This window comes from Dendronephthya gigantea, unplaced genomic scaffold, assembly GCF_004324835.1.
Source record: "Dendronephthya gigantea isolate DGI-Jeju-01 unplaced genomic scaffold, DenGig_1.0 000136F, whole genome shotgun sequence".
NCBI lineage: Eukaryota > Metazoa > Cnidaria > Anthozoa > Malacalcyonacea > Nephtheidae > Dendronephthya > Dendronephthya gigantea.
The window spans coordinates 453,907-474,447 of record NW_021163146.1 but is presented as its reverse complement, the minus strand read 5'-3'; the positions used below and the strand labels follow the sequence as shown (position 1 = coordinate 474,447).

The 20,541-nt window shown below is 34.5% G+C and overlaps 2 protein-coding genes across 4 annotated transcripts; one reads left to right on the top strand and one right to left on the bottom strand.

The window, feature by feature from the left end:
• The first annotated feature begins 918 nt into the window (after window positions 1-918).
• Window positions 919-11,712, top strand: LOC114536432. 2 transcript variants are annotated; one of them, XM_028557792.1, is made up of 6 exons: window positions 919-1,285; window positions 1,637-1,796; window positions 3,401-3,594; window positions 3,720-3,864; window positions 4,258-4,323; window positions 5,314-6,252. In XM_028557792.1, exons 1-6 carry the CDS (start codon window positions 1,127-1,129, stop codon window positions 6,093-6,095), a joined length of 1,506 nt encoding a protein of 501 aa, XP_028413593.1. In that variant the 5' UTR covers window positions 919-1,126; the 3' UTR covers window positions 6,096-6,252. The 2 variants fall into 2 exon arrangements, with proteins under 2 accessions (XP_028413593.1, XP_028413594.1); XM_028557793.1 differs by lacking the exon at window positions 5,314-6,252 and adding an exon at window positions 11,494-11,712 and having other exon boundaries at window positions 920-1,285.
• On the bottom strand, window positions 9,445-15,213 carry LOC114536431. 2 transcript variants are annotated; one of them, XM_028557790.1, is made up of 15 exons: window positions 14,560-15,213; window positions 14,325-14,433; window positions 13,994-14,214; window positions 12,844-12,928; window positions 12,580-12,765; window positions 12,349-12,494; window positions 12,163-12,271; window positions 11,919-12,002; window positions 11,620-11,800; window positions 11,419-11,508; window positions 11,204-11,272; window positions 11,050-11,119; window positions 10,881-10,949; window positions 10,618-10,805; window positions 9,445-10,198 (listed from the first exon to the last, which is right to left on the bottom strand). In XM_028557790.1, exons 3-15 carry the CDS (start codon window positions 14,032-14,034, stop codon window positions 9,525-9,527), a joined length of 1,992 nt encoding a protein of 663 aa, XP_028413591.1. In that variant the 5' UTR covers window positions 14,035-14,214; window positions 14,325-14,433; window positions 14,560-15,213; the 3' UTR covers window positions 9,445-9,524. The 2 variants fall into 2 exon arrangements, with proteins under 2 accessions (XP_028413591.1, XP_028413592.1); XM_028557791.1 differs by having other exon boundaries at window positions 10,654-10,805.
• Between the last annotated feature and the right edge of the window lie 5,328 nt (window positions 15,214-20,541).

The following is a 20,541-nucleotide window of genomic DNA, read 5'->3' as shown; positions in this document are numbered from 1 at the left end:
TTTGTTTAATTATATTGCTCGATCAATCATCAAATAATTCCCAGTCGCTTCGGAATCCTGCTGTGACGTGTGGTATTGACCAATTTTTTTAGCAATTATCTGTCTTTAAAGGTTTAAACGCTACAATATATTTTTAATTTCAGATATTTTTTCGAATATGACTTATATTATAGGTAATGCCGAAACTACATGCGCTATTTTGGGATGTATATTTACAAGGGCCTTTTCACAAAGCGTAATATTAAAAGAATTCGATTTCAAAAGAAATCAGTCGAGCACCCAAGACAAATACACGAATTGACGAATATGCCGTGCCTCAAAGTTTGCATCTAGTTTCAGTCCTGGAGACGAATTAACTATTCTAGATCAGCTCTAGAAGAGATATTTTAAGTCTCAACGGTCTGACACTGCTTAATTCAAGGATAAAAAGTTTGCTTGCTATAGTAATCACTAATACCCGTGTCAATTAAATTAATAAACTCGACCAAACACAAATGATGCATAACTAAAAATATTGCTGGATATAAGGTTAGTTTGCGCAGGGTTTCTAGTCGATTCTGAGTTCTGTCTTGCTGCATGGAGCAAGATTCAAGGTTATTAATGAATATCCTACCTTTCAATGTTTATATCCTACATCGTAAAGAGCGGCGATACAGCGTTGACAATACAGCATCTAAAACAATACCGATTTTAGATAAAGATCTTTGTAACTTTCGTTCTCCACAACCTGTGATCTTTGATGACGTAATCAAGTCTCGTCAAGTATCGTAATCAGTATTTTTTATCAACTAATAATCTTTTAGCACAGCGTAATGCCAACATAAGATAAATGGGAATATGAGATTGGTATTTAGGTTAATGGAATGTTCCCTTAAGAAACACCCGTTCCGCGTGTTCTAAATCACATATATTGAGAATTCTAAGTTTTAGAACATCGGATATATGTGACATGGGATGATCATCTGAGCCATCTAACGCGTTCGCTGTTTGCTGTACTGGGAACGAGTTATTTTGTAAGCGCACAATTAGCATGCATATACGAGCGTGTATACATTCTCACGCGCATTCTTGCCCACTGTATATTGCGCTTACCTCTTGGACTCGTCAAAATTTCTAAATATTGCTGATGGCCACTAATTTTAGAAGCTACAACAATTTGACGGATGATCAAAAGATCATTCTTAGGGCGTTTTATGACAATGGAATGAACACGACGGCAAAACATATGCAGGAAATAATACTGAGAGCTGCTGAACAAGCTGGGGCAACCTACGACCAAGTAAAGGTATGTACTTCCAAAATACCTTAAAATATATAAATATAGGATGCCTTGTATTGATTGGAACTTGACATGAAGTTCAAAGTATGTATATGAGCCAAATTGTTATTAGACATTTGCGATTTTGACGTCTAAATAAATAATTTGCATTTTCAAAATGGCGACTGAAAGTTTTAAACTAATAAAGGCTTTATAAAGTTTATAAGGACTGTCACTGTTGTCAGTATTATGTGAACCAAGAGTCAGATACTTTATCTTTGGCGTTTTTAAATTTCCGAGTATTATACATATAGTACCACCTGGGTAGGTGTAAAGTTGTAAACTGTATTTCACAGTTGATACTGAAATTTTGTGTAGAAATGGATTGGAAATGAAAAAAGGAAGAGAAAGCTAGGTGAAAGTAGGACAGAAGAAAACAAGCATGAAGATTCAGATGACAATGTACTAAGAATAGGTCCTCCACTTAAAAGAGTAGCATCTGGCTACAACATATTTTCATCAAGCATGCTAAGTTCAGGTAAATATTAAATGCTTCCTTATCATCAGCAAAAATGTCATATACCCTTATCCATCCTTTATTTAACGCTCCTCCAGCAGTTTCTGCCCTCTAGCAACCCTCCCTCACAGGCCTCAAAATAATGTTGGTCGTTATTCCATTATGTCTGATTAACTATGTATAAAAGTTACCAGTCGTGAATGCTTTGATAATGCTTTGATCAACTGTTAACATTTTTAAGTTATTACAAAATACTGTTGTTATAAAATTCAAATTACTGTTGTTATAAAATAACAGCTTGTTGCTTTTTGTTAAATGTCATTAATTGCATTATTGTAGGTACCCAGCTAGTCTAATACATCTTATATATGAAAAATATTGTTTCTACTACATAGCTTTTTAATCAATTGTTTTTGCTTTTTTACTCTGATCACAAGTATGTCCAGTAAGTGAGTGAATCTGCCAGTGAACCTGCAAAATTTTATCTGTCAATAAACAGTGACTGGTGCCTATTTTTTGGGCCTGCCCTCTCAGAAACCATCAGAAAGATATAAGCCTTAAAGCCCTACAGTACAACATCTACCAGTATTTACCAGTGAAATCTAAGAGTGTCTTATCCAGACCAGAAGTTACAAAGACAGTTGTATAGTACTAAAATCATTCATGCTATTATGATGTTTACAATGAAGAAATGCAGTTTAAAATCACTTGCACTTGATTGAATCACTAGTACAAATTATTAGAGCCTTCAGTTACAAAAGGTTTCTGAATTTGACTTGTGCATGTTCACACTTTGCATCAAATGTTTGTGGAAAGTGATTGAAAATTGGCTGTTCTGTAAATCACTATCCTGGCTCAATTACAAAAATTCATGTTATATTGCAATTTGTTCTGTATTGCATTCTTTCACTGTTGCCTGATATGAAAAATATCTTTCTGACTTTCAAATTCCAGAAAGGACTCTTCAAATTCCTCTAATGGTTTTGGTAACACATAGCCCCACACTTTAGATATAGTAGGTAGTTAAGGTATGTAATATAGGCCCCTGGGGGCTAAATTGAAAATATGGTACCTTGAAATATAGAATGATTCTTGAATAAATGTCATAAATGTTATTTATTATTCAGCAGAACAAGAACCATATGTGCATATTCCTACTCATAGTTTTCTGTGACTTTGTCTGCAATTTTTCATTAACCCCTGGAGGGGACATGGAGGCTTAAACATTTACAGCTTTTTGCAATCAGTTGGAGTACCTTCCTCAACGATTCTCAAACTTTTAATGTTCGGCTAGAATTTGAACCCATGCCACTGGCTTTTGTATAAACAAATTATACACTCCATCACATAAAAAATATGACAAATTTCCTGGAATAACAAGACTAGTATATGCCAAAGTTCAAACACTTTATTTAATATGATACTCACAGAACATAATTTTATTTGTTATTGAGTTTTGCTTACCAAAATTTAGCAGTCAACTGGCTGTTTTATCTGCCATACAAGAGTCAGGCTGCAATTCTAAGTATAATCTGTTTTATACCTCTAATTTATGTATGTGTCCCCTGCATCTGTTTAAAATAACAATGAAGTTAATGTATATGTTTAACTGCATTATGTTATAGACTTGTGCAAGGCTATTGATTCAAAATCGGAGAAAATGAGATTTGTTTCGTCACAATGGCAAGCTCTTAGTGCTGAAGAAAAGAATGATTGGAAGAGCAAAGCCAAGCAGGTTGACAGAATACGTCCACTAGAACTGGGAGAAGACGAAAGACGAAAACACATTGCCAAGACAAAAAAAAATCTCATGAAAGAGGTATGTAAAGTAGATGAAGAATAAGGAATATGGTCAATTAATTCACTGCTTGCATTGCTTCTCAAGATGGTGAGGAGACCCAAGTGGTAAATTTCAATTCAATTTATGAAGACTTTTTTTTAAAGATTTCTTATCTGGAAAACCTGGGATGCGAGGTGGCTGTTGTGATGATAGAACCAAGTGGGAACATCAATCAGCATGGTTCAAACAAAGGTGTTCAGTTTCTCATGCAAAACGAAGCAGTGGCAATAAAGTTCATGGAATTCTTTGGTAATGTATTAAAATGTACTGTAGATTAATTTAGCTTATGCCTATCATACAATAGTGACTCCAAACAAAATAGGCGTTTTACCAATTCAGAAATTCAATTTTATACATAATAATCAATTTTCAATTTATTAAAATGTTGAAACATTCAAATTCCTACTTTATTAAAAGTTGACATGAAGCCCAGTAATATACGGTAATTTACGGTAATTTATTAAGTTTGTACTTTACAATTTTAAATACAATGCAATGGAGCATTTGGAAAATTGATTGACTATATTACCTGGAGTTTCCAGTGTGTTTTGTTTGTACTACTTTTGTTGATACCTACTGTATTGTTGGTGTCATAGTTGCTGTAGTGTACATGTAGTAAAGTAGTCAACATTAATTCCACAGATCGCCCGGCGGAAGACAAACAACATACCCGTGCCGATGTCCAGAATCTGTTCAACGAGAAATATAGTAAGTGTTTTGTATAAACCACACTTATTTCCAAATAATGATCGCTTGTGTGAGAGAGGATTGCCTACACGTGTGTACTGCTTGTAGATTGATATCTTACCATGGCTTTTAATTATTTATTTTGTATTGATGAACTAAAATATAGCTAATTTATAATTATATGTTTAAGGGACTTTTGTTTGGTCATAATGGAGTAGTAAATACAATCATTGACAAAAATATTGTGACGAGCCGTCGCCCCCCCCCCCCCTCAACCACACCCTTCCCACACACCTCCCTCACCAACACTTCCAAATCAATGTTGCCTGGATGAAAATGCTAGAGTATATCGCAGGCAAGATGCGCTAAGGCTTCAACATAACAATTCAACATTGATTTGGGGGAGGGGGGTTATTTGAGCAGCAATACTGTCGGCAAAGTTATTTTATATACTGTAAATTACAAGCACTTTTGTTGAACATTACAGCGAAATTTTTCAATGATTGTACATTATATTGTGATGATTTCTTTCACTGCAAAATAACTCACACACTTTGAATTTACATCACATGAACTATCCAATGGTTGAAAGTACATTGGTAGAATTGGTATTATTAATATCCATTATATGGAATGATTGCGGTACAATAACAAGACATTAGTTACATAATTGGAAGTAGAAAGAAACTATGGAAGAATTAAATAAACTAGAACTAAAAACTATACAAAATAATTATTTTAAGGAAAACTGTAAACAATCGATTTGAAGTTCTAGGCCTATTTGACTTTGGTAGTTTCTGAACTTTTTACACTTTTAATAACTTTATATAATGATAGATTAATATTTTTAATTGTAAAAATAGCCTTTTGTAAATTTATGATGTAATTTAACCTGTCGGTTACATTATACAGGTAAATCTGTCAGGTACATACATGTACATCATCAACTTGTTAACAGATTGCAATAATCGGAAAGACTTACAAAACCTTCCGTCTCTTATTTTACTTTAGGTGAAGCATGTGGGATTCCTGGCAGTAGAGTTCCTTACAAAAAAGGTGGTTTTACAGTTACTGGACTGCCTGAAGGAATTATTTTTAAGAAGCCGCTCAATTATGGAAGTGATCAGATAAAGAAAGTAATGATGAATGCAGAAGAAATTATCTTTCACATCACACGAGAACGAAACATAAACGATTCAAAACTAACCCATGACCCACTGGCTAGTACATCTGTACCATCAGACATTCAGAACTTGCTTTCTAAAATTATTGAGAAGGAACTGATACCTGAAGTCGTTTCTGGCAAGTATTCAATAGAAGAAAAAGATTTGGAGGTTAAGGATTTGCAAATTACCGAACAAGAATTTCAACATCTCACTACCAGGTTTCGAAAGTACTTCACTGAAGATGGCTGGAATTCCCTGAAAGGAAACTATGAAAGTGCTTGTAACCATGAGGGTTACATAATACCAGTCTATACCGAGTCGGATAAACCGTACTGGCTGTTCTATTATCCTGGAAAAATATCCAATTTGCTAAGTCTGGAACCAAATGCCGAAGTTTGGGGCTACTGGTTGAATCAGACAAAAGAGCAATGGCAGTATGAGTTAATATTTTCAAATAAGAAAATGTCAATCAATGCCATTAACATCATTAGCGTCCAAGAAAATGGTTCATCTGAACCAATTCTTCTCAGACGAAAGATCGTTCTAAAGAGAAGGAGTCAAGTTGTTGTGTGCCAATCATTCCATGATAGAGTCATTGCGTGTTTGGAAAATTATGGATATGTGTGAATAAGTTTTAATAGTCATTGTTGCATTGAAACTATATCTGACTGCGTTCATTCACTCTATTAAAGGCTTATTACGTTACATTTGCATTTGTGTTTGTAATGATTCGTCAACGCACCTTGACCTTGTCATCATCAGTCATCTGGACACATGCATAATGACATGCATTTAATTAAAAGTTCACCTGCAATAGAGCGTATTTTTGAAATGTGAAGTCATCAAATTATTTTGCCTTATCTATTTGAAAGCTGTTACCTGAAAAAGTTTCCGACAAAAATTCTATCACATTGCCCGCTATTTCTTTCGGCTGCTAGAATGTATTAATTTATGTGCAAACCGGACCAAACCAACAACTGCAGTCTAATGGAATCCTGGTAGTCGCATTTTCCGTTACCAACTATGAAAGGTGTACATGCATGGTTTGAAAAGGCCCCTTTAGCTTCAAATTAGAACAGATCTCATGTTACACTACGATGTTTATATCCATCTAAAATAGGTTCTTACCCAGGAACTGCCCGCCTGTATTCTAAAAGCTCACTAACACTCAAACTCATTGAGTGGGAGATCTTAATCTTCTCATAACGTTTCAATGGCGGTATTTCCAGCCGAACAGGGGCTTGATTTTCAGTGATTTACCTTATATCTTTCCATCTGTTCAGAAAAAAACTTTCTCATTGATCAGCATTAACGAAATTTATATGTCACACTCGATGAGTATGAGTGTGAGTGAGCTTTTTGAATACAGGCGTAAGTCTCTTCTAGTTCACGTCCAATCATCATGAATTTCTCAATAACTCACAGTTCTTTGCTTTAGTTCTCTATTTGTGCAAAACCATCTCATAATGATGTTCAATTACTGTAGAGAGTTAAAATTTCAGATCAATTGAGAGATTGGAAGTGTACGATGAAAAAATAGGCTTAGCTTTTCTAACTTAGGTGTAATTATAAGGTGTCAGAGCAGATCATGCGTAATTGAATTCAAACTTCACGAAGGAATTACTGCTTGAAACTTTGCACAACTATTTGTATCACAAAAATTCTACACAGTTAAAATTTCAGCTCAATTGAGCGATTGGAAGTAGGCGATGAAAGAATAGGCTCAGCTTTTCTAACTTAGGGGTGTAATTAATATAGGGTGTCAGAGCAGATCATGCGTGCTTGAATTCTAACTTCACGAAGGAATTACTGCTTGAAACTTTGCACAATTATTCGTATCACAGAAGATGATACACAGTTAAAATTTCAGATCAATTGAGAGATTGGAAGTGTACGATGAAAAATAGGCTTAGCTTTTCTAACTTAGGTGTAATTATAGGGTGTCAGAGCAGATCATGCGTGATAGAATTCAAACTTCACGAAGGAATTACTGCTTGAAACTTTGCACAACTATTTGTATCACAAAAAATTCTACACAGTTAAAATTTCAGCTCAATTAAACGATTGGAAGTGGGCGATGAAAGAATAGGCTCAGCTTTTCTAACTTAGGGGTGTAATTAATATAGGGTGTCAGAGCAGATCATGCGTGCTTGAATTCTAACTTCACGAAGGAATTACTGCTTGAAACTTTGCACAATTATTCGTATCACAGAAGATGATACACAGTTAAAATTTCAGATCAATTGAGAGATTGGAAGTATACGATGAAAAAATAGGCTTAGCTTTTCTAACTTAAGTGTAATTATAGGGTGTCAGAGCAGATCATGCGTGATAGAATTCAAACTTCACGAAGGAATTACTGCTTGAAACTTTGCACAACTATTTGTATCACAAAAATTCTGCACAGTTAAAATTTCAGCTCAATTGAGAGAATGGAAGTGCGCGATGAAAGAATAGGCTCAGCTTTTCTAACTTAGGGGTGTAATTAATATAGGGTGTCAGAGCAGATCATGCGTGCTTGAATTATAACTTCACGAAGGAATTACTGTTTGAAACTTTGCACAATTATTCGTATCACAGAAGATGATACACAGTTAAAATTTCAGATCAATTGAGAGATTGGAAGTGTACGATGAAAAAATAGGCTTAGCTTTTCTAACTTAAGTGTAATTATAGGGTGTCAGAGCAGATCATGCGTGATTGAATTCAAACTTCACGAAGGAATTACTGCTTGAAACTTTGCACAACTATTTGTATCACAAAAAATTCTGCACAGTTAAAATTTCAGCTCAATTGAGAGAATGGAAGTGCGCGATGAAAGAATAGGCTCAGCTTTTCTAACTTAGGGGTGTAATTAATATAGGGTGTCAGAGCAGATCATGCGTGCTTGAATTCTAACTTCACGAAGGAATTACTGCTTGAAACTTTGCACAACTATTTGTATCACAAAAAATTATACACAGTTAAAATTTCAGATCAATTGAGAGAATGGAAGTGCGCGATGAAAAAAATATGCTTAGCTTTTCTAACTTAGGTGCAATTATAGGGTGTCAGAGCAGATCATGCGTGATTGAACTCAAACTTCACGAAGTAATTACTGCTTGAAACTTTGCACAACTATTTGTATCACAAAAAATTCTGCACAGTTAAAATTTCAGCTCAATTGAGAGAATGGAAGTGCGCGATGAAAGAATAGGCTCAGCTTTTCTAACTTAGGGGTGTAATTAATATAGGGTGTCAGAGCAGATCATGCGTGCTTGAATTATAACTTCACGAAGGAATTACTGCTTGAAACTTTGCACAACTATTTGTATCACAAAAAATTATACACAGTTAAAATTTCAGATCAATTGAGAGAATGGAAGTGCGCGATGAAAAAAATATGCTTAGCTTTTCTAACTTAGGTGCAATTATAGGGTGTCAGAGCAGATCATGCGTGATTGAACTCAAACTTCACGAAGTAATTACTGTTTGAAACTTTGCACATCTATTCTTATCACCAAAAATGATACACAGTTGAATCAACATAATAATTACTTCAAATTTCTTAATTAATTTAACTTGTAGGTACCCCACGTAAGTATTTAACACTGCATTAAACTTGCTGTATTTTAAAAATACTTAGGTGGTGCACTTACACAAGCTAATTTAATTATTGATGTCACCAAGCAAACATACAAGAATATTATTCAAATTTCTTATTTAAAAAACAACAGAGCTATATTCACCAACAAGAGACTATCACTTCAAACACAGTGAATTTTGAGCAATGAGGATGCAGGAAAAATCAATAGTCACCTGGAAATTTATACTAAAGCGTAATATGCGAGGGACAAATTATTTCAATTGTTTTAATAATTTAATTTAATATTTGTTGTTATATAATTTTTTAATTTTTCTTTTAATAAATTAAAACATGCATGTTTCCACACATTAGACGGAGACTATGCTTGTGCACCAAAAATAAATCAGATTGTATAGACAAGATATATAATTAAAAAACCTATTATGTACATCAAACATCATGCAAAATGATACAGAGAGCTTTGCATTTATTTAGAAATCCATTTCAGATTCATCTTCAACCTCGTCATCTGAACTGTCTAAAATTGACAATATCTCATCGTCCTGTTCTTCACTCTGTTCCCTTTGGTCATCTAGTTGATCCAAGTTCTCGAAAACGTGTTTGGTAGAGGGCATGGTGCTTTCATGACTCCATTCGATTTTTGGAATGGACGATGATACATTATCTGGTAGGTGATTGCCAAACGTTGCACCAAGAACAATTAGTTTGTTTTCCTCTTCCAGAATCTTTCTTTGAAGTATGCACCGAATTCCTCGAATGAGTACGGTTGATGACGAGTCATTGTTGTCCTTCAGCCATTCTAAAAAACTTGACTTTTGGGTTTGGTGATACGTAACAAGCCTACACATTTCAGTTTTCAAATAACTTGTTTCCTCCTTGCATCTTTCGATGAAATTATGCAAATCTATTGCGCTTTTCTTCACAGAATATGGAACTTGATCCTCACTCAAAGTGCTTTCTCTGAAATCCTTATATAGGTCGGATTCTGGATCTTTTACCTTGTCAAACTCTAGCTCTTCTGGCAACCCAGTTACATTGTCTTTCCAAGCAGCAAGGCTAGCGTTGTACTTTTCAACAACTACTTTAGCAGAATTCGTCCTTTGTGTTATCTGCTTAGAAACTTTCTCTGCAATTGCTTGGCCGTCTATTAATCGATAAAAAAACACAAACGAATGAGTCATGTCAAACTTAGAGTGGGAATTCCCATTTTAAATTAAAGCTCATCATTACAAATGAAAGTAATGTCGATTCATAGGATACGGCACACCGTGAATAAACATGTTGAAAACTTAAAACAGTTTTACCATTGCAGTATTAGCATACGAACTTCAACTTCCATTATAACATATGACTACTAAAGGGGTCGTACGCGTCTACGCGACGCAAGCCTTTTTAATGTTTACATTATTTTGTTTTGCCTTCATTTTGAATAAAAGGCAGTTTATATTGAATCACTAGTCCGCTTAATTGATAATTATATGGTGCCAACCTAAACTAAACAACCAAGCATAATTCTTGGATCATCAAACGATCACAATTTGAGTTATAGCAAAAAAAAAATACCTGCATATTTTCGCTTCAAATTTAATAAGAACATACGTTCGACTGCAAGTGAGTATAATTTTTCTAATGCTTGGTTTCGCCTATCCCGAAGAACAGACAATGCTGCCACGTTGAATTTCTCCTCGCCCATTCTCCATCTTGGGTGAACCTTGTAGCTTTTTTCAATTCCCATGACAATTTTTAAAATCCTGAAGTTACATAAAGGTATATATGACTTTTAACACCAAAAACAATTCTATTCGGTCGCTAGTTCCAATACTTACGCTTTCTTCCTCTTTACAAGCTCGTTTATGGTTTCATGATTTTCAGCTTCTGTTGAAGCAATGCCTTGTCTGTAGCATACCATTATAAGTATTAGAAAATATTTTGTTAATTAAAAATAAATGAACAATCAGCCAGGAAATGCACAAAATATATCATTATCAGTCTAACCTCAGTTCCTGCAAGAAAACTAAGTTCTGTACGTATTTAGCCTCCCACGACATGGGCGATGGTTTTCTCTCTACAACATCAACAGTTTATGATAATATTACACGTCTTGTTACAAATGAACACGGTATTTCCTTACGTTATAATTGGTACATACTGCCTCTCATTAACAACATATTCTCTTCTGCTTTCATCCAAGAGTTAATTACATCAGTACCATAGGAAACTGAAATTGAAAGACTTTTCTATTATAACGTAATTCGACCTATGACAGCACTATGATACTAACACTTACATTGAAATTTTCCGCATATACAAAAGCCTCATCCAATAACTGTTTAATACTATCAAATGTTAGATAAGATGTTCTACCTTTTAAATCTGAAAAGATCTCCTCCAACTGTACTACTGAGTTTTCCATTAGTTTCTTTGTTTTTTGCATTTTAGACAACAATGCCGGACCTGTGGGGAAAAATCAAGCATTGAATTACAAATATATAGTCGCAAAAAAATTACCAATACTGTAATGATATTGGTGGCATAAATCCACCAAGGCAGAAATATTCAACTAGCCAAACTGTAGAAGACGATGTCTTGCATGGTGAAGAAGCGCATCTGTTAATACGTCAACCCTTCGACCAGCTGTCATTTCCTTTGTCATTGATGAAAATCCTCTGAGGTAAGACCAAAGTCTTTCAATTCCTTCACCGTCAGTAAGGCCAAATCCCTCCTTTCTTCTAGGACCAAAAGCAACCTACATTTCGGGACAATTCTGAGATAAATAACAACATGCGACATACTGCATACTGCACCTAAGAATGACAATTAAATTTTTGATAACAAAACCGACAACTTCTAAACCATATATTGACCTGGCAAGAAGATTTATGTCCATATGCATGGAAAACAGGAATTGCCAAGTCAATGCGTCCAAGAATGGTATGCTCTTCGTTTTTCTATCAAAAATAAAATATATATGCAAATGGATATTGAAATTCATATATAATAAATATTCAATACATGTAAAATTGCACATGAGATTACATCTCCAAATGACAGAACTTTACTTCTTCTTAGAATTTAAACTGTAATCAGGCAGCTATGCCTATACCTTACCTTTAGGTGGGCAGACAAAGTACATGCAATGTCATACATTATTTTAACATCAGTATCCTCATCATAATGACACAGAAGCTTTTTAACCTCATACACTGAATATGCTATCCTAAAATATACAGTATGTTGCACTAAATTACTATCAACATGTACACTTGCACTTTAATTTGATGACTGTTTGCTCACCTTTCTCCATGTTTGATACTCATAAATCCCCTTGGGTATTCATGTCTGCATACTCTACCAAACACTCCCTTCTCGTCAAAAAGCTTATTTCTTCCTTTGGATCGTAACATGTTACTAACCTCACCAGATTTAAATTCATTGCAATCCTAGGAAAAACAGTGGATTCTTCTATAATAATGATAATATTCAACAAAACTACTTTTTACAGTACAATCACCAGTAACCACTTACAGTAGGGGCTTGCTTTGCCTTCTTTGAGTTGTCATCAACAAAGCTATCGACATCATCCTGATTGGCAAAAAATGTACCATTGTGTCTGGCAGGTAAAAGATTCGCACCAGCAGACTTTTTTCTCACAAGCCCAAAACATCCATCCATGCACTCAATGGCAACATTCTTGTCAGTATCAGTTTCACTCTACAAAATTATCACAATATGTTAAATACAAAAAGGAGAATGTGACATAAAAGAAAAAATACCTGTGGAGTTCTATACCTGCAAAGGACATAACGGGCAAACATTGTCAGGTTTTTGTTGCAAGACAAATTGTTTCATTGTTTTGAACAAATGTTGGTGATATCTACATAAATAAAATATTATTGTTGGTATTGTAAATATATTATATATATTATATATATATATATATATATATATATATATTATATATATATATATATATATATATATAGAATTGAAGTTTAAAATTTATCATAAAAAGTTGCAAAAACAATAAAATAAATATTTGACAAGAACAGTACTGTGTCATGCAGTTAACCAAAATACGCCCCTACCTAAATTCATCAAAAGAATCATCATTTATTTTATAGAGATTCTTAACCTTAGAAAACCAAAAAAAATATATAATGTATGAATAAATTTATTTATCTATGGTATATAATTAAAGTGTACCATATATGACATAACATTGATTATTTTATAACACAAAAGAAATCTTTAATATGTTTCACATGTATATATAACTTATTTTCTAGTTTCTCACTTCATTTCATGGTTTGCTAACGAGACATTCCAATTTGTGTGATATGTAAATAAGTGTATATTTGCACGTCCACTAATTATGAAATTTTAAACTTCGCTCGGAACATGAGTATCTGCACTTGTAGACTTTATAGTTACTGTATACTAGTTAGCTGGCAACCAAACTAACATCATAATTAGTAGGCAAATATAATTTAATGTCTTATATATCAAACAAATTGAAATATCTCATTAAAGCTGGAATCAATAATATGTAATAAATTATAGTTATTTTCTTTATCTATTTAATGCCCATGGCATGACTCTAGTATTTTACTCTGGCTAACCCTATATGATTTTACTTGTCCAATGGAGATTCCAAGCATCAAAGTGTTAATAAAACAGTCAAGTTATTGTCATTTAGAGCATTTAGAGTTTATATAGTTAATCCCATGTCATTTTCACACAGATAAATATTACACAGTATATAATAATTTATACTTGGTATGCAGTATGCTATATTATTATTATATTTTAATCAAGAATTGTCTATTTAGAAAATATATAAACATAAAGTATTTGGAAAGGTTAGGTGTCAAGAATTTGTTCTGAATGATGTTGAAATAGCATGGAATTACTCAGCTTCAAATGTAACAAAATAACATACCCAAACAGGAAGCATATTGGACTTATTGAGGCCCAACACATCACAAAATTTCTTTAACGATACATGGCATTCCAATAGAAGTGTCTCAGCAAGTGTAACCAACTTAAAATGAAATGCAACCTGAGGTCTAACAGCTGATCCTGGCCATAATTGGAACTTTACAAGTGTAACTGCAGCATCTTCACAGTTACAAAAGTTGATCCATTTCAAGTGTTGATGCCCTAATAAAAATGCACCAAAGGAGAAACTTACAGAACTTTTCTCACAATTATTTTAGGACTGAAAACAAACTTGAATACAGTTATCAAATCCACAGTACCAATAAACCCACCTTTTTCATCAATACAAATAATGTTTTGTGCTTGTGCAGTTGGACAATTTCTTTGGTGATCAAGAGTCAAAACACCATGATTAACAAATAAAGGAACAAAACAACCATCCTGAGAAAATAAGCAACATTAATTTTTAAACAGTTGGGTCTGGGGTAGGGTCAGTTCTGAATATGTAATATACATATAAAAGATATTGAAATATGTTATATTTTACGCCAAAAACATCACACGCACCTTGAAAATTTCAAGTAGGTGAAAGACGTTGCGTTGTTCGTGGATAGTTTTCGCGCAGTTGATGCAAAACAACTGTCTAGGACCACAATCCACGCAGCGACAAACAGCGAAGTTGTTATGGCACTCGATGCACATTATACTTTCGTCACAAAAAGCTTCTTCCTCAATGCGTGCTTGCAAAAGAGACCCCCTCACATCTTCCCAACTGTGATACTCTTTCACCCGGCGCAAGTGATATCGTGAAAGACTAGAAAAAGCTTGGTCATCACTTTCATGGCTGCTATTTATATCGTCGATATTTGAACCATCAACATGTTCTTCTTCCATTCCCGTTGTGAAAGACTTCTGCTTACTCGAACTTGACTCCTGAGAAATCTTGCAATAGTTCTTTGAATTTAAACGCACATGTCTTGTAGTTTTTTTTCCCTTTGTTGTCTGCGTATTAACGCGAATTTTGCATGCCTTAAAACGCTTGCAAGAATCCGCCATTTTGGCGAACTTCTATTTAGAATTTATAATACACAATAATAACAAATAGCTCGTTCCCAGTACAGCAAACAGCGAACGTGTTAGATGGCTCAGATGATCATCCCATGTCACATATATCCGATGTTCTAAAACTTAGAATTCTCATTATATGTGATTTAGAACACGCGGAACGGGTGTAAGAAAAGCGAAAAGATCCGAAACATGATTAATTTTGACTTGTCGTCGGCAAAGAGTTAAACTTGGCCAGCAGTGTTACTCGGAGTGGGGTGCAATTGCAATACCATTCAAGGCACAAAGGGTCAAACACATGACCTTGTTTCCCGGGTATATATATTTTGACGATTCAATCATTAGTGAAACCATCATAAATAAAAGATGGCGTGGACGAACTTGCCAACCAGGCCAGGGCAGATAAATTCCAACTTAATAAATCTAATTGAAAAGAAATGCGGACATGCTTTTCCAAAGTGAAGAAATGCCTGGAACCTATCACAATAAATGATAAAGTTCTGGAAATTCCGGAGCATGTTAAGATGTCTTAGGTCTGAGTGTATCAAATAATTTATACAGTGGAACGAATATGTTTTATTTCTGTCTTAATTTTCTACGGGTTCGATCTAGCTTAGATGCAAATTGTGCAATTAAACATGCATATAACATTCGCTGAAGCGCAAGCCTATAATTTAAACCAGCAACAATAACTTAAAACAGGAACAATATACATGCATGGTGATAAAATTGATCGCAATCAGGTGATCTCTTCCTAATGCGCTTCAGAAAGATTTTCTCAACTCAGGGTTTCCGAATCGGAAATGTTCTACTCTCCTCTACGGAGGTTTTTGTAACTAAATATTAAATAGAGTAATATACATAAATGGATGCGCGAAAATATGGAAATATGGAAAAAATATGTTTTCACTCCTAGGGCGTGTATATACCTGCTTCCGGATTGGCAGATAAAAATGATAATCGCACATGTTTTATCCTGGCTTTTCACAATGGCGAATTGGGCAATGAAACACTGCATATTAAAGAATAAAAAGAGTTAAAGGCAAATGATGAAGTAAGCTTGTTTAACCTAGTTTTAGAAATGAAGCGTATTATATGTGTAGATGTGCTAATTTTACATGTGTATGACTATAAGAAAGTCTTCAAGTACAAGTTATTTGCTATCCGTGATAAACGTCGGCATACGTTCCATATTCTGTTGTAACTTAGGCGTAGTCTTTTTAATCTTGAGCAGGTTGTTTCGAAAAGTTGTTTTTACCTATTGAGCTGAAATCTATCACATGAATTCATATAATTATTATGTATTCAACTTACTAGTTGCATCGAAATGTAAATGGTTATATCAAATGCATAGTGTCATTTGACTCCAGAATAATCATTATACGGCTGGGCTTCTCAAACTTAATTACTTAACCTGCGCCTGCCCGACCACCACCGACCTGCACTGCGGAGGAGAGTTGCATTATTTGTTCCACGTCTCATATCCTGGAGCAATATTGAATAAAGATCCAAAAGGGGCGGAGCCATTTGGAGAAACGTGTCAACAAAGGATTTCCATATCAAAAGAATGGTGCTGTTATAAGGATGAATATAAAACGCCTAAGATTACAAAATTTTTGTTTGATATGAAAATATGGGCGATAACTCCTTATAATCTTTGTCTCATCTCCTTTGGGAAATTCATTTTGTATTTCAAATTTTGTTAGTCTCCTCGGCGCTCCATGAGCTCCACAAGGTTTGTTAACAATCTTGTGACAAATCAGCGATTTGACTAAATCACTAAATTGCGAGATTCACGATTATCAAGTTTTCCCATACTTAAGGTTGCTCCTTACAGTTTCTTGAAATTTTTAAACAGGGATATTCAGCGTTTAAACGTTTGACCAAAAGGCTAAAATTTTATTACCTCTCTGGAAACCTACCGAGAGACAAAATCTATTGAGATCTTGTGCTGCATGGACAGCCGTTGCTCTAGTCTATTGCTATAGACCGTTGCTAAAAACCAACTCGAGACAATCCCCCACGAGCTGGACTGAGCTTCTATCGCCAACCTGTCGTATAGTGACAATTATGCAGTGCATGCATATAATTAGGATAAGGCTTTGGTCATAATATTCCTAATTGGTTGATTGCCGCAGAAAATTATGGTTTTCGAGGCTGTGTTTTGTTCTACATCGTTTAATGTTCATTTTCACCGCCTTTCGAATTCGCCGATCACTCAAAGAAAGCAACAGCATTGTACAAAAGTCGAATATTGTTAAGAATCGGAAAAGCTTTGTTTTGTTATTAAAGCTGTCAATCACTATATAAAGCGATATAAAGTTGCACCCCTCTGATACTTAAAGACTTACGGCTGTATTCAAAAAGCTCACTCACACTCATACTCATGGAGTGTGACATATGAATTTTGTTAAGACTGATCAATGAGAAAGTTTTCTCTGAATAGATGGAAAGATATAAGGTAAATCACTGAAAATCAAGCCCCTATTCGGCTCGAAATACCGCCATTGAAACCTTATGAGAGGATTAAGATCTCCCACTCAATGAGTTTGAGTGTGAGTGAGCTTTTAGAATACAGGCGTTAGTTTTCAAGTCTGACCTGATGATAGCTTTACTGACCATAGCGTGGCTTACGGGTGCTTATGTTTGAATCGCGTTTGTTTTCACACGAAAAGAGAGAAGTAAACCAAGTAAACTGTATAGCAATGAAATTGGTTTTGTTTTGTTCTAAAAAGAATTTATAATCCATTATTATATTTCATGCAATGAAATTTCATTACCCAATGTGACGTTCCAAAATTATAACTACCAACCTACGCGTAAGTTTAGAGATCTGGGGCCGGTTGTTCGAAAGGCGTTTAGCTCAGTTAAACTGTGAATAAGTTTAAAATGGAAAACAAAATTTTCTATTTATTGAACAACTGAGCTGAAATAATTCGATGTAAATAGTTTAATTTGTTAATGGAAGCAGAATTAAATGCATAAGATGCAGGTTCAGTCATTCACAAGATCTATGAGAGTATTTTTAATTTTTTGCTTATTCACTGTTTGAGCTAAACACCTTTCGAACGAGCTGCCCCTGACCATGTTCCAAAGTCGAACAGTCGGGGTTTGATGAAATAAGACTCGTAAACAAAAACATAAACTCGTAAGCATGCAGTTCCCATTTTTCTTCATCGCGCGCTATGGTACGGTGTCATACAATTATACAGTATATCCGTACAATTAGCTAAGCTTTCCAAGAAAATTGTATAAATTTAGCACATAAGCAAGTGTATATGCACGTTTATCTTAACTGTAGCAGGCACAATAAAATGAATCAATAAAGTCATGGCGAAAAAAATTTATGGGTCCCTTTATTATGGAATAAGTTCATGTCGAGGATCGATTGGGTTTCTTTTGAATGAATGTGCTCTTCAGGGGCGGATCTTGGATTTCTCCGAACTTAATCTAGAAAGTTTTACTGAAAAAATGGGGGGGGAGGAGGATGTAAAAAAATACGGGGAAGGTAGTCAAAAAAAACGGGCGAGGAAGAAGAAGAATTAGGCTAATTTCACTCTCATTAACGAGCCCTAAACGCAATGATTCTGAAGCACATGCATATAAACAATTCAAAAAGACTAATGACTTTTCAGACGGACTGTTCAGGATTTAAAGGGGGATTAGAGCTATGTCAACAGTCCCATTTGTGGGTGTGCTCATTTTCAGATTTCAGCACTTTGTTCCCAGATTCGGATTTTGGCACATATACCATGTTGACCACAATGGTCATTTTACCCTAAAGTTGAGAAAATCTGTCCTAAATGAAATACACACAAATTCCTTTACAGATCCTGGACTAACTATGTGCTGGTTCATTATGCATGTGATATGTAAATTAATTACAGTCTCTCATGCTTTAAAACATTAACAAATACAGCCAAATACAAAATTACAGACACCATTACAATTACAAATATTGACAGCTAATAATACAATTTAGTAATATACAAGGAAATGTTTCTCGACCCTGATTGGTTGATTTCAGTGCAGTTAATCCCAAACACAAATGCAAAAATGTGTAAATGTGTAATCCGTAAAACACAAGCGCAAAAATTTCTGTAACAGCAGTGCAAAATCCTCTTATAAACACATCTGATTTTTTTGAAAAAAAAATTAACCAATCAATTACTGTTCCGCGTTTAATAATAGCAATGGACAGACGAACTGTTAAAATTTGAATTCTCATTATTTGCATAAATTGCTTAAACTAATTAAATTCGAAATAAAATGTTCAAGGACTTATAATGGATGAGGTCAATAATCTATTGTCACGAAGATTTCCTTGCATATCATTAATACGTAGTACTATAATTTCTCGAGTAATTACGGATAAACATGCACTGGTGAGTTTTTAAAGACTGCAAACACCGCTCGTCCTTCGGACTCGCGCTATTTTGCAGCCTTTAAAAACTCACTCGTGCTTGTTAATCCGTAATTGCACTCGAAATTATACTATTACCTATACAAATAAATGTAAGTCATTATTTCATTGCTGGTTTATATGTTCAAGAATTGCATACACTAGAAGGGCTATTTCTAAAATCTTAATAGTTCATATTAAGTTTCTTGTCTCTTTCTTGTGATTGACCAACTGTTAGTTTGAATATTAATTAATATTAATTTAAATTCAGAACTTGCACTATATACATTATAAGAGTAATAATATTGAAATTTTGCCTGGTGCTTTATAATATAGCATTCCCAAGCAATTAAGATGCTACAAGTCTGTGTAATACTTGCATGCATTTGTAAATCTATGTAATACATGATTAATGCTACAAGTTTGTTTACATAGCTTTCATGCCTTTAAAATAGGGACGCTGAGGTTGTTATTTTGACAGCATTTCGAGAAAAGCAAAGTAATTTTTTTAAACATTTTTGAACTATTTGAATTCTCACCTAAGTTCAGAGATTGATTCGATTTGATTGTGTTATTATAATAAATCACCATTTGATAACAAATTCTTTACAATAATTCTTGAATTTGGTTTGCACACCTATTCTGATTTTTCAATGTCTGATTAATAATTATCGTCCAAGGGGGGTTTGAAGGAGTCGGTGTTTATCGATAAGTGTTACAGCCGTGTCACTTCCGGCTGACGAACTTCCGGGTTATGAGCTTTATAAGGCCCGTTTGTGAAGCACGCGGTAAGGATTGACATTTTCGAAGGCCTGTTGTCATAGTTAGTTTATCTATAACGTTTTTTCGCCAGACACCAGAGAGCCATCACAGATATTTGTAAGTAGCTGTTAATGTTTTTATGTCTTTATCTTGTAATATGTAACTCGAGGAATATCGTGTAACTCCTGTGTATTCTTGTATTTGTATATAGCACCGTTATATTAATAAAGTATAAAATGAGAGCGAACGTGTTGAAACTCGAAGCCCCATAACCAGTTGACAGCCTTGGGGCTGGCATAGTGAAATATCTACGCAGCGAC

Bases quoted from the DNA above. Each gene is read 5' to 3' on its own strand.
- LOC114536431 (XM_028557790.1), bottom strand. From the start codon at position 14,034: ATGTGTTGGGCCTCAATAAGTCCAATATGCTTCCTGTTTGG. The intron at 12,766-12,843 runs GTATAGAACTCC...ATAATTTTGTAG, and splicing joins GCCCGTTATGTCCTTTGCAG to AGTGAAACTGATACTGACAA. The intron at 10,806-10,880 runs GTAAGTATTGGA...ATGTAACTTCAG, and splicing joins CTTGTAAAGAGGAAGAAAGC to GATTTTAAAAATTGTCATGG.
- LOC114536432 (XM_028557792.1), top strand. From the start codon at position 1,127: ATGGCCACTAATTTTAGAAGCTACAACAATTTGACGGATGATCAAAAG. The intron at 1,286-1,636 runs GTATGTACTTCC...AATTTTGTGTAG, and splicing joins CAACCTACGACCAAGTAAAG to AAATGGATTGGAAATGAAAA. The intron at 1,797-3,400 runs GTAAATATTAAA...ATTATGTTATAG, and splicing joins ATCAAGCATGCTAAGTTCAG to ACTTGTGCAAGGCTATTGAT.